This window comes from Leuciscus leuciscus (genome assembly GCF_965113295.1).
Source record: "Leuciscus leuciscus genome assembly, chromosome: 3".
Classification (NCBI taxonomy): domain Eukaryota; kingdom Metazoa; phylum Chordata; class Actinopteri; order Cypriniformes; family Leuciscidae; genus Leuciscus; species Leuciscus leuciscus.
Window position 1 is genome coordinate 53,089,562 of NC_138727.1, and position 13,198 is coordinate 53,102,759.

At 41.1% G+C, this 13,198-nt stretch overlaps 1 protein-coding gene across 3 annotated transcripts in view; it reads left to right on the plus strand.

Moving 5' to 3' along the window:
* LOC309493828 (CD209 antigen-like protein 2) overlaps window positions 1-12,926 on the plus strand; it is a 41,257-nt gene extending 28,331 nt beyond the window's left edge. The window contains exons 1-5 of one of the 3 annotated variants that reach the window (XM_082163092.1): window positions 8,479-8,902; window positions 9,186-9,296; window positions 9,375-9,484; window positions 9,555-9,655; window positions 11,813-12,926. In XM_082163092.1, coding sequence (XP_082019218.1) covers window positions 8,794-8,902; window positions 9,186-9,296; window positions 9,375-9,484; window positions 9,555-9,655; window positions 11,813-11,951 — 570 coding nt within the window. In that variant the 5' untranslated portion in view covers window positions 8,479-8,793 and the 3' untranslated portion in view covers window positions 11,952-12,926. Of the gene's footprint in view, window positions 1-8,478; window positions 8,903-9,185; window positions 9,297-9,374; window positions 9,485-9,554; window positions 9,656-11,812 lie in introns of those variants that run through there. The other 2 variants (XR_014204055.1, XM_082163090.1) reach the window with 2 other exon arrangements.
* Window positions 12,927-13,198: the final 272 nt, after the last annotated feature.

A 13,198-nucleotide genomic window follows, 5' to 3' on the forward strand; every position in this document is an offset into this window, starting at 1 on the left:
GTTGTTTATAAAGCACACGTAGCGTCATCACGTATCTGTGTTTAAACTAGCTCAGACATAAATCTGAAATTATTTTAATCGATACAGAATCGTTGGAGAGAATCTATAACACAATATCACATAAATTAAACATAAACTTATTTCCTGTAGCCTATGCCAGGCCTATATGCGTAGCGTGCCAAGTTGATGCTTCATGTGCAGTACAGACTGGTTTACTCTCGCGTGTCATGTGACCAGACTGTAATCGCAGCTTTTGCGGTTAAAAAATTGCATTTCATCATATCGCGATATTATCGCAAATGCAATTAATCGATCAGCCCTAGGTTGATCATTCAACACTGAATCAAGGGTAATAAAATACTCACAGAGAAACAATTCATATTAATTTGTTAAGTCCTTTTTATACTATATAAGGGGAAAAATTAGATAATGACAACATAAATAGACAACATCCAGTTTCTCACGATGTGAATGAGGGTGATCTGGGACACCGAACCTCTGATGTGTTCATGACTATCATTCTGATATTGAGTGTCTGTGAAACTGCTTTTGAGTTGTATTGCTTTCACTTGAAAGTGAAGTTAAAATGGTCATTATTATTTTAGTAAACTGTCTTTTTGTTTTTATGTCATATTTCATTCTTGTGTATCTGTTTATTGCACTATGGCTATATTTGCTCCAGTCCAGCAGGGGCAGCAGAGAGCAGGTTTATCACACTGAAGTGATCAGAGAGGAGCAGAAACATCAGATTCAGGCACTTTCTGCTGTTTCCAGCATCATCCATACAAAGGTCCAGTTTGGCCTGTTTAAGTGTGTTTGAGTTTATTCGAGTGTTCACAGATTCCTCTTGTTGGATTGCTGTGGATAACATGTGGTTGAATGTACAATACACAAAAACAGTAGTATGAGTCAGAAGTTTTTAAGTTGACTTCATGTCTTTATTCTTGTCGAAGGCCAAATGAAACCACTTCCTGTGCAGGGGCGTGTCTAGGGGGAGGCTGGGGGAGGCACTAGGATAAGCCCTGCCTCCCCTGAGAAATGATCTGTCCATCTGATGATAAATTAGAAGAGAAAAATGTTTGAAAAAAACTCTCTCGTCCTACTCTTTATCTCATCAGGATGTGTCAATTTACAAGTCCAGAATTGTACTGCCATTAGCCATAACTGAGGTGGTAAAATGTGGTTTAGTCTGAAATAAACAAATAAATATATCTGAATCTGTCTGAATTCTGTTTACTTTCAGATTCAGTTTAGAATACTGAATTCTAAACTGAATCTGAAAGTAAACAGAAACCGCTCTGGCGGAACTGCCGCGCTGAACGTGCACAACTGCGTAATATACACATCATAGGGCTACCCATACAATATATTTAAGGAATTTAGTACACTCATCATTCTAAAGATCACAGGTCATCTGTGACGAGGTACTGTCAGACACAGCGATTAATGGATTTAGACAGCAAAATCCCCAGTGTTAAATCAACACTTCTCAGAGTACATATGGTCCCACTATTTCAGTAACTCTAAATCAGAGTTAAAGTTAATGAGATAATTAAGTGAATAATTAAGTGATGATCGAGCATTAGTGATGAACACCTGCTGTTAACAAGCAGAATCACTGAAGGAAAGAGGATCAACAAGAACAGAAAAAAGAGAAACACAAGAACTACAACTTGTTTTGTAAGATACGCTTAGTGTATGCACTGAATAAAGACACTGAGAGCGAGCTCATACGTTTCAGGAACCTTTACTGGGAACATATATGTCACCTTCAAAACAGTCCGTGTGTAACCATGAAACTTTAGATCCCTTTACAGAACACCTCCCCTCTTAAGTAAGAACCCCCCCCTCCGACATCCGACAACAGCCCTGAAAAGCAATACTCACTTATCGGGAAATTCTTGTCAAACAGAACCTTTCACAACAGAACATTTATAGAATAAGTTTTTTTTTTTTTTCAGTCTCTCACAAATCCAGACGCTCTGGTGGCCGTGACACTCTTCCTGAGATTGTCACATACGGGGTGTTGGGTGTGACTGTCTGTCTGTGATTGTCTGTGTCAGTGTTCTCATGTTGGTGTGTGACCTGGTTGTCTGACTCTGTAGTTGTAACAGTCTTATCCAGCGGCACCTGAGGTTGTAGTTGGTGCACCGGACGTAGGTGTGTTCGGTTTCTCCTGATCTGTCCTTCATCTGTGTGAATGATGTAAGACCTGGGTGTTGTAGCCTTCTGAACGACTGTTCCTCGTTTCTCCTCTCTTGGGAGCCACACATTTTGTCCCGGCTGCAAAGGCAGCAGGGGGCGGGCTCTATGACGCAGGTTGTAGCGGAGTTGTTGTTTTTCTTTCAACCGCTTTTCACCCTTCTTGAACCCTCTGATGTTTGGCCAGCGAGGAAGCAGGGATGCTGGAAGCTGAGGTATGGTCGTGCGCAGCTGTCTGCCCATAAGGAGTTGTGCAGGGGAGTAACCACACCCCAGAGGTGTGGCTCGATACGCCATCAAAGCTTTTAGTTTCTCACCTCCTCCTTTCCACAGTCCTTTTATGGTTGCCACCGCACGCTCTGCCTCTCCATTCGCTTGCGGGTATCTTGGGCTGCTCGTGATGTGTGTAAACCCATACTCCGTGGAAAAGTCTCTGAACAACCCACAGCTGTATTGTGGTCCATTATCAGACACAACTGTGTCCGGTATCCCATGGCGGCTAAATGCTTCTTTCAGAGCTGCAATGACTGTGTTGGCTGAGGCAATATTGAGGTGGGCAACTTCAATATAACGTGAGAAGTAGTCCACTACAAGGAGATAAGTCTTCTTCTCCCAGAAGAATAAGTCTGTGCCCACTCTTTGCCAGGGTCTCTCCTGTACCGGGGTGGTCAGCAAAGACTCCCTGTGCTCTATCCTGTGCTGTGAGCATGTGTTACAGTTCTCCACCAGCTGACTGATATGTACTGACAGTCCTGGCCACCAGATGGACTGGTGTGCTCTTGCTCTGCACTTGACAATACCTTGATGGCCACTGTGGAGGTTGTTGAGGATATCCTGTCTCATGTCGTGGGGAATGACGATTCTCTGGCCCCTGACAAGCAGCTCTCCGGCTAACGTTAGTGTCGCTCTTTCAGGCCAGTATGGCCCCAGCTCTGGCGGAAGGGCATTTTTCTCCGGCCAGCCTGTCTTGCAGTATCTGATGAGTTTTGCACACACGGGGTCAGTTTTCTGTCTTTCTTGTATTTCCTGTAGGTTTGTTTCAGTGGCGGGAAGGCTTTGGATGACAGCATCCACAAAAACTTTAACCTCTTCCTCGTTATCCTTTTCCTCCTGTGTGAGTGTTTTACAGGGGCTCTTGATAATGTGTCTGCTGTTATTAAACTCTTGCCTGGCACATGCACAATGTCGAACGTGAACTTCATAAGTCTCAGCCTGAATCTCAGCACCCTGGGAGGGAGTTCATCTAACGCCTTGGTACTCAGGAGTGGCATTAGAGGTTTATGGTCTGTCTCTAACCTGAACTTCAGTTTCAGGAGGTAAGGCGTCAACCTTTCGCATGCCCACGTCGCAGCCAAAGCCTCCTTTTCGATTTGTGCGTAATGTTTTTCGGCCTCGGACAGGCCTCTGGAGATGAACATAATGGGCCTCCACGTTCCATCACTCTGTTGTTGGCTGAGCACGGCGCCCAAGCCAAAGGATGAGCCGACACACACGTCTCTGCTGTTGTTGAATATGAGGCCAGCACCCGTGGTGAGCTCAGTTCTTTTTTAAGTCTTTGGAACGCCTCGCTCTGTGGTGCTCCCCAGCACCACTCATTCTTCTCACAGAGCAGGTCTTTAATTGGCCTGGTGTATGACGCAAGGTGGGGTAAAAACTTGCCCAGATAGTTCACCATCCCCATCACTCTCCTCACGTCTTCTACACCCTTTGGTTCGGGCATCTCCATGATGGCTCTGACCTTATCTGGATCCGGTGTCACGCCACCTGCCATGACACGATGACCCACAAACATGATGTTATCTTTTTTAAACTCACATTTTTCATTCAGCGTGAGTCCTTCCTCTCTCAGTCTCTTCAGCACCTGGTGCAGTCTCTCGTTGTGCTGCTGTATGTCCTCTCCATACACAACTATGTCGTCCGCATGACACACCACTCCGTCGCACCCCTCCAACATCTGCGACATACGACGCTGGAAGTGCTCCGGGGCTGATGAGATCCCAAATGGTAGGCGATTGAATGCATATCGCCCAAATGGGGTGATGAATGTAGTTAGGAGCTGGCTCTCCTCCGACAACGGGATCTGCCAGAAACCAGAGGTTGCGTCCAACTTCGTGAACACTTTTGCCCCAGCCAGCATGGCTAGTGTGTGGTCTACTGCTGGGAGAATGTGTCTCTCTCTCCGCACCCACTGGTTCAAGTGTGTCAGGTCCACGCACAGCCGAATCTTTCCTGGCTGAGCTTTTGGCGCCACAACCATGCCTGCGCACCAGGGTGTGGGCCGGGTCACCTTTGTAATCACCCCTATGTCCTCCATACGCTTCAGCTCCGCCTGCACCTTATCTCGCAGTGGTAGAGGCACGCGGCGTGGGGATGACAAAGCGTATGGGACAGCACCTGGCTCCAGCTCTATTTTGTTGGGCTCCTTTAATTTTCCCAAGCCTGAAAACACTGTAGGGTACTGCGCCTTAAAATCCTCTTGCTGGGTTTGTACAGTGTGGACACGCCTTATTAGCTTGAGTGCTTTTATAGCAGGAAGGCCCAGTAGCGCCTTAGTCAAATCTTTAACAACATAAATGTCTTGTTCTGTTGTTACCTTATCGTGACTCAGCTCACCTTTAAAGCGTCCTTTTACTTCCAGTCTGTAGTTTCCTGGTCCATACAGCACTTTGAGTGGCGGTTGCAGTGTCCCATGCTTTTTAATGGAGTATCTGCTGCTTGGAATTGCTGTAACACTTGCTCCAGTATCCAGTTTTAAAACAGTTGCTTCTCCATTTAACTGCACTGTCTCTATCCACTCGTCCTCACCCTCAGAGCCCACCTCTCCTAGGAAAGCAAAATCCTCTTCGTTTTTACTCCCCCTCTGTGCCTCTGAGATTTCATGGACCCCACCAGTCGATCTGCATTTCTTTGCAAAGTGTCCCTTTTTGTGACAACTCCTGCACTCTGCATCACGGGCGGGGCAGTCCTTCCACAGATGTTTCCTTGAAAATCCGCACCTGCCGCATTCGGGTGTCTTTGTCTCCGATTTATCTTTGGCCGCTTTCCGCCATTTGGTGTGTTTCTGCTGTATTGCTTCAACCTGTCCGGACGCTTGCTCTGTTCCTCGTAACTCTGGCTGCTGTTTTTTTACTGCTGCGCTCTGTCTCACTTTTGTCATGGCTTTAGCTAGTGTCAGATCAGCGTCCAACTGTAGACTTTCTGATAATTTAGCATCACTAATGCCAACCACAATTCGGTCCCTTATTAACTGTTCTCTCAAGACCCCAAATTCACAATGTTCGGCCAGCGTGTGCACCGCTGTTATAAAGGACTCAACACTCTCACCGGGTTCTTGGTTTCGTCTGTTGAAGCGTGCTCTTTCGAAAATAACGTTCCGCTTACTAACACAGTGCACCGTGAAAGCCTCAGTAACCGCATCATAGGACTTCTTTTGTTCGTCTGTGAGGGGTAACACTTTTAGGATATCTTCGGCATCGTCGCCAGCTGCATACATAAAGGCGTTCACTTGAAACTCTGACGATTGTTTATCCAATCCTGACGCTATTCTGTAGCGTTCAAAGCGCTTAAACCATCTCGGCCATTTGTTAGCATTGGAGAAGTTGAACTTGCCTGGCAGTGCTAGCTGTGGAGCTAACTGTTGCACCGTTGCTTCTCCGTCCATCTTCCTTCCTTTTTCGGGACGATGTTTTGCTTCACAGGTTTAGTTCGTCTTTCTACTGTCCTCCTCCACTCCGTTTTACTTCTGACACCATGTTTTGTAAGATACGCTTAGTGTATGCACTGAATAAAGACACTGAGAGCGAGCTCATACGTTTCAGGAACCTTTACTGGGAACATATGTGTCACCTTCAAAACAGTCCGTGTGTAACCATGAAACTTTAGATCCCTTTACAGAACACAACTGACTTCAGCCACAGTCTTAGATGAAATCAACTGAAGAGAAAAGAAGACAATCTGTAAAGATCTCAGCAGAGGAGGATTAAACAACTCCACAAACAGCATTACCAGCTTCACTTATTACTAACCAGACTGACTTTATTTCTGTCCGATGTCTAAAGAAGCTCTTATTGATAATTATTAGAGGTTTAGATGTTGATATTTTATTGAAAATATTTGGTCACTGTTATAGTTTTTCAGTGTTTATTTTTGTTGGGCAGTTTGACTCTTGGAGTTGGTGGTTATTGTATCAGTGTTTATTATTGTGATGTCTAGGGCTGTACTCAACCAAAGAAAATCTTGGTCGACCGAAGTCCTGAAATTTTCGACTAAAAATCTACTAAAATCGACTAAAAATGACGGAAAAAAACAACAACAAAAAAACGTTAAATTAATTAGATGCGCACTGTGCGCAGTACTTGGTAGCCTTGTTGTCCACCTAAATGAATTATAAATAAACATAAAAAACTAGTAGGCTATTTGCAGTATATTAAAATTAAATCGTTTTTGACCTAATTATTTTGCACTGAAATGAGTCTGACACTCGAGTCTGTCGGCTCTGACAGCGTTGCATCACGTGCACCTGCGCAATATCATAGCTTATGATTTCCGAAAATAGTACTATGTTGTCAACTAGTGATATCATCACAAGAACTGTTGAGGAATATGCAACATAATTTAGACAATTATTTTTGTCATATGTTATAATAATAAGTTATAACTGTCAGACACTATCATTTCACCGTGCATGATCCTCGCACCGAGCGAGGCTGAACATGAGCTCAGCTTCGCAGCTGAGACACGAATAGACTATTAACTTAAAGCTTTTACTCTTAATAAACACAAAAGGCACGTCCACTTTAATAAAAAAAGAATATTTATTAAACAAACCAGATCAGGAGCAGAAACGAAATAAAGTGCATAACTGAAAAATAAAGCATCCTAGGCTCAAAACTAACACAACCAACAGCACAGCGCAATTGCGCATTAGGCTCCAAATAAAAAATAAAAAAGTTAGGTTATCACACTAAAACATTGAAATATGCAAATTCTGATATGTTCATATAGCCTACTCAAAACAGACAGGGCAAGCTAACGCAGACAAGTGAGCTTACCACTTTTAGATGATAGCCTATGTCATGTTTGTCGTCGAGCTGTGGAAAACTGTTGCTTGCAAACTTTGCATTCAACCTTTTTCCTGTTATCAATTTTAACAAAATGCTGCCACACTGTCGATTTCTTTGTTGTTGACATGTTAGAAGAGGACTGACTATTAAACGTTCTCACAATTAAATAAATAATATTCAGCATCAAACCTTCTATAGTTATCGCTCTCTCTTGGGTTGGGCTAATCCAAAAAAGGTGAAAACAAGGGGGGTGTTCTGAAGACAGACTGTTACAGTGAAACAAGGGTACTCTGAAAACACCCCCATTAGCAGTTAGTGCTTTCCACCTGATGAAATGAGCGCGCCTCAGCGCGGCAAAACTGATGAAATAAACCCGGCAAAACTGATGAAATGAACGCGGCAAAAAATCGACCAATCAGAATTTTGGTCGAACCAGAACGTATCGACCAATTAATCGACTAATCGACTGGGACAGTACAGCCCTAGTGATGTCCCAGATCCAGAGATTATTAAGTGATTATTAAGTGATTTAGTTTTTATCATCATAAGGTAGAATGATTCACTAATCTTATCACTAGTGGTTACCCAGATGTTTCGGCCCACATCTGGCACACGTGGAAAGATGATCTGGCCCACATGCAGCGTGGAATGACGGCCCTTGGTCGGCTCACTCCTGTTTGCCAGATCTGGGCCACAATCAGGCCATAGCAATGCCACATGTCAGCCAAGAGCAAAGAAATAAACTAGAACTAGACCTTATCTGAGCCACAAAGTCTGTGTATATTAAATATGGAGTCATCTCAGCCTTAATAAGCCTGTTAACAAGCAGAATCACTGAAGAAAAGAACAGAACAGAAAAAGAGACGAGCAGAAACACAAGAACTACAATTAAATCTCTGAAGATCTCAGCAGAGGAGGATTAAACAACTCTACAAACAGCATTAACTGTTCTCTTCTTTCCTTCAGTACACGACTTTCAAAAGCGGCATTACGTCGCTATAGTGTGGACTGGTGACAGAGGGATTAGGGTTTCATTTGGGACAGAGTCTTAGAGATGGTGTGGATTTAGTGTGCGTGAAGTGTACGCTATGGACAGTCTTGCACACTTACTTCCCGTCATGTGCACACGCTCTCAAGTGACCAAGACCGCAAGTGTGGGTATTTGGACAGACCCAGAAAACATCCCCATCACAGAAGAGAGAGAAAGAGAGACCTGTTTAAGAGTTTGATAATCTTTCTCTGACACAGATCTGCAAACTTTACCGTCATGGTTCTCATTTGTTCTGAAGTGCACGTTCACATAAAGCAATGCTGATCCTTACGCTTCAAAGGAGAAAAAATGGTTAGGATTAAAACACCAGTGATTACATCATCTGTCACCACTTCTTCATCATGATTTTGTAACCCGTTTTGTCAGAGAAGTCACTTCCTGTGTTCCTTTTTGGTGTTAGCACTATTTGTGAAACCATGACTATCATTCAACCACAGCTCATCTGTGAACACTTGCTGTCACACATAAGAGTGAATAATGGAATTAGAGGACATTTATGAAAATGTTGAAAATTATGATATTAAGGACACAACTGGACCTCGAACACAGAATCACAGCCAGGACGAAGGAAAAGATAGAAAGTGCAGTAAGTAGAAAGTTTCATTTGAGGAAGAAATGTGTTGTTAACTTTTGAGGAATCTTTTTTCAAAGAACAACGTGTCCATATTTCTGCATTTATTAACATGAAGTTGCATATTTAACTGTAGATATTCCGCTATGATTATTAAAGAATAAGTTTTTGTTAAAAAGGCCTGTGTATTGTCTAAAGATAAAGGTGGATTTATTTGAGCCTATATTTCTAAATATAATATGAATTCTAAGTGAATGGTTGTTAACTGATATGTGTGTGTTTTGTCTCTGTTTGTCAGGAGGACGCAGGTGTTTGGTGTTGATGACAGTGTGTCTCGGGCTCATTTGTGTTCTTCTGCTGGTCTTCATCACACTGTACATCACCATCACAGCAGAGAGAGACCTGAGAGGTTAGTACAAATGGATTCATATGTTTATTTGCACTTTACAACACAAATAATGAGCAAAGTGTTTATGTTTATTGAAAGGAAATGCCAGTTTTTTCATATTCAATGATTTGAAGAACTGGTCTGAGAGCAGGCAGTACTGCAGAGATCGAGGAGCTGATCTGGTCATTATCAACACTGAAGAGAAGCAGGTGAGATTGTGTGAGTGACTGTTAATCAATGAGAGGAATCACACTTACTCCTGTTTATATTCACACACAGAGACTCATATCTTCATTCAAGGAGACAGTGTGGATTGGTTTGTCTGACATTGAGACTGAGGGGATCATGAAATGGGTGGATAATTCACCACTGAATCAAGGGTAAGTGCAAAAATACTCACAGAGAAACACTTCGGAATAATTTGTTACGTTCTTTTTATATTCATTTAAAAATGAGATAAGCACAACCTTCGTAAGTTTGAACTGTTCTCTCCCAATCAATGATGAACTGAGTCAGACCAGACCAATTCAGCACGGATCATTTGTGGTAAATCCAATTATTATGCTCCTATGGAGTTATTAAACAAGGAAAAGAATCCAGGTCGTATTGGCTTTACTCGGCACATTTCCATTTAAGTGCTGAATAACACGAAATATCGATATAACCGATAGAATGCCCTATGAATTTGTGTTTTAAATATTTGAAAAATATAAGATGAATGTATTTTTTGCCATTTCTAAAAAATGTGGCAGGTTTGTTGGTAGGCATTTTTTACTTAAATTTGTGTTTTATTCATTTTACATTGATTATATATTCATTAAATAACATTATTACATTTCATTATATCCAATATATTTTTGTAAAATGAAGATTCAAATATTTTGCCCTTTCGATCGTCCAGTTCATAGTGAAATAAACGACTTGAAAAAAAAGTCAACCGTTTGTGGGTATAGAAGTTCAGTCTGAGTACAAAGCCGTTTTTTAAATCCGAATTTTGAAATATTTTCCGCCATTTTAAAAGATAAAACATAAGGTGCAAGGGGAGCAAACTCAGCAAAGGGAGCAATAAATAAATAAAAACAACATTGTTCTTTCTTTCCCACATTTGAGTCATTATTCTTAAAATAAATGTAAATTGTTCTCGCAACAATAGCTGTAGGTTAATTGGCCTGGATGAGTGTGATTGGCCCTAATATTGTGTCCCAGACCGGCATTAAATAATTTGTGAATATTTGTACATTTTCGTGGCTTGAAAGAGTTGGAAAATGGACAGTTCTGTCGATGTTTTGCCCAGGCAGGGTTAGTTAAGTAAAACTAAAACTATTAAAAACATGCTAATCGAAATAAACCTGAAATAAAGGAAAATATAACTATTAGTTGAAAAACTTAAACTAAACGGAAATTATGTTTTCTTTTATCAACAAACTGGATTCATTTCGGGGTTTTTTTTTTTCTGCAACCTTCAACCGACGCGATCATTCTCCATTCGTTAACTGACAAGATTATGTTAAATTAAAATTAAATTAAATTAGAATGAACAAGTGTCTGTGACTGTGACCCATTAAAAATACCCAATTTCTTTTTTTTTCCAGGGGTTTAGTTTTAGCCTGTATGTAAAATAGCAGCAACAGAATAGGGGGATTCGTCGTATTCACCTGTAGCGCTTCTGTGAACAGAGAAAAAACAGGATAAAATAAAATACTCTATCCATAACACTTATGGATTAAAAAATTTCATCCATAAAATTAATAACTCCTTAGGAGCATAAGAATTGGATTACCACAAATGATCCCTGCTGAATTGGTCTGGTCTGACTCAGTTCATCATTGACTGGGAGAGAACAGTTCAAACTTACTGGCTGTGGAAATCAGTGGGCGTGTCTCATTATACTATAAGCAAAACGGCGTAAAATAATGCAACCAAAACAGGGTTTTTTTACGGCGTCATATGGCGAGATGAACAGTGTAAAAAGCGGCACTTTCCATGCACACTAAAACACCGTCGAATACGGCGTCATTGACATATTTTGCGGCGTATTTTGCGCCGTTTGGCTGTAAACGCGATTGATCTATAGCGTAATTCTGAACCACTTGGCTTGCCATATTTACGTGCGTTTGATGCGCAGTTTATTGCGTGTAATACACACGCACCTCACACCACTACTAAACCTACCCTAAACCTACCCATGCGTGTGTATTATATGTTTGGTTAGGATTAGTGGTGTGTGGTGCGTGTGTATTACACGCAATAAACTGCGTATCATATGCACGTAAAAACTCATTTGCGCGTATAAATTGCACGATAACACAATGCGTGCTATAGAGACGCATTTTCATGAGATCAGGCTGGTATGGATAAATTGTTCTCTTTTACTTTTCTGCACTTTAACTTCTACTCTGCTATTCTGGTGCTGTGAATGTTGTTGGCTCTTTTATGATGAATGGCTTGTTCCTCATTTGTTGTTTGCTGAATGGATAAAAACTTTCATTGAACATCTGGGGTCCTGAGTAACTGAAAATCTGACACAATTTACTCAGGTTTTGGTACAAAGATGAACCGAATAACCATCAAGGTTCAAATGAGGACTGTATTGAACTGGATCCTGGAAGAGACCCTGTGAACAACTGGAATGATCTGCCATGCTCTTTTACGAGTAAATTTATTTGTGAGAAATAAGTTTCATCCAGTCTTGTTGCTTTTGCTTCTATTATTTTAGTGAATCATTCTTATTGTCAATCAATCAATCAAACTTTATTTCTATAGCACTTTACAGCAGCCACCAGGTGTCCAAAGTGCTTCACATCAAGTACAAATAAACAAACACCACATTTAACAACAAAGAAACAGAAATAAGAAGAAAACATGAAGCATAAAAACAGTAAGCTATATATGGTTACTTAAAATCAACAGAAGAAAGATTTGAAGAAAGAATTGTCACACCACTACTGTGTATTAAAAGCCATTTTAAACAAATAAGTTTTAAGTTTTGTTTTAAAAAGTACGAGATCTGTTACAGTACGAATGTCCGGGGGGAGCTTATTCCAGAGTTTAGGGCCAGCAACAGCGAAGGCCCTATATCGCCCCACTGTTTATACCTCGACTTCGGGACCTGTAAAGTCCGTTGATCAGAAGACCGCAACCGCCGATTTTGTCCACCAAGAGTTAAGAGCTCAGACAGGTAGTCAGGAGCAAGCCCATTTACAGCTTTAAGAACAAACAATAGAATCTTAAAATCAACCCTAAAACGCACCGGAAGCCAGTGTAACGTAGCTAAAACTGGAGTGCTATGTGCGCTTTTAGGTGTACATGTTAAAAAACGAGCAGCAGCATTGTGTACTAGTTGAAGGCGAGAAAGAGATTGTGAATGTATTATTTCTGATTGAGGTTTCTGTTGTTGTTTTTTGTTTTTTAAAAACTGTCATCTGATCTTCATATTAATTTGTAAGAAGGAACATTTTAAATTGTCATTATTTTTTCATTGCTATAATAAACTCACAACATCCAGTTTCTCACAATGTGAATGAGGGTAATCTGGGACACCAAACCTCTGATGTGTTCATGACTATTATTCTATTGAGTGTCTGTGAAACTGTTTTTGAGTTGTTTTGCTTTCACTTTGAATAAAATGATCAATATCAATTATTATTATTATTATTATTATAGTAAACTGTCTTTTTGTTTTTTAATCATTCTTGTGTTTCTGCTTTATTGCACTATGGCTATATTTGCTCCAGTCCAGCAGGGGCAGCAGAGAGCAGGTTTATCAGACTGAAGTGATCAGAGAGGAACAGAAACATCAGCATCATCAATACAAAGGTCCAGTTTGGCCTGTTTCAGTGTGTTTGAGTTTATTTGAGTGTTCACAGATTCCTCTTGTTGGCTTTTTAAAGGGATAGTTCACTTTGAAATTAAATGTTGGTATG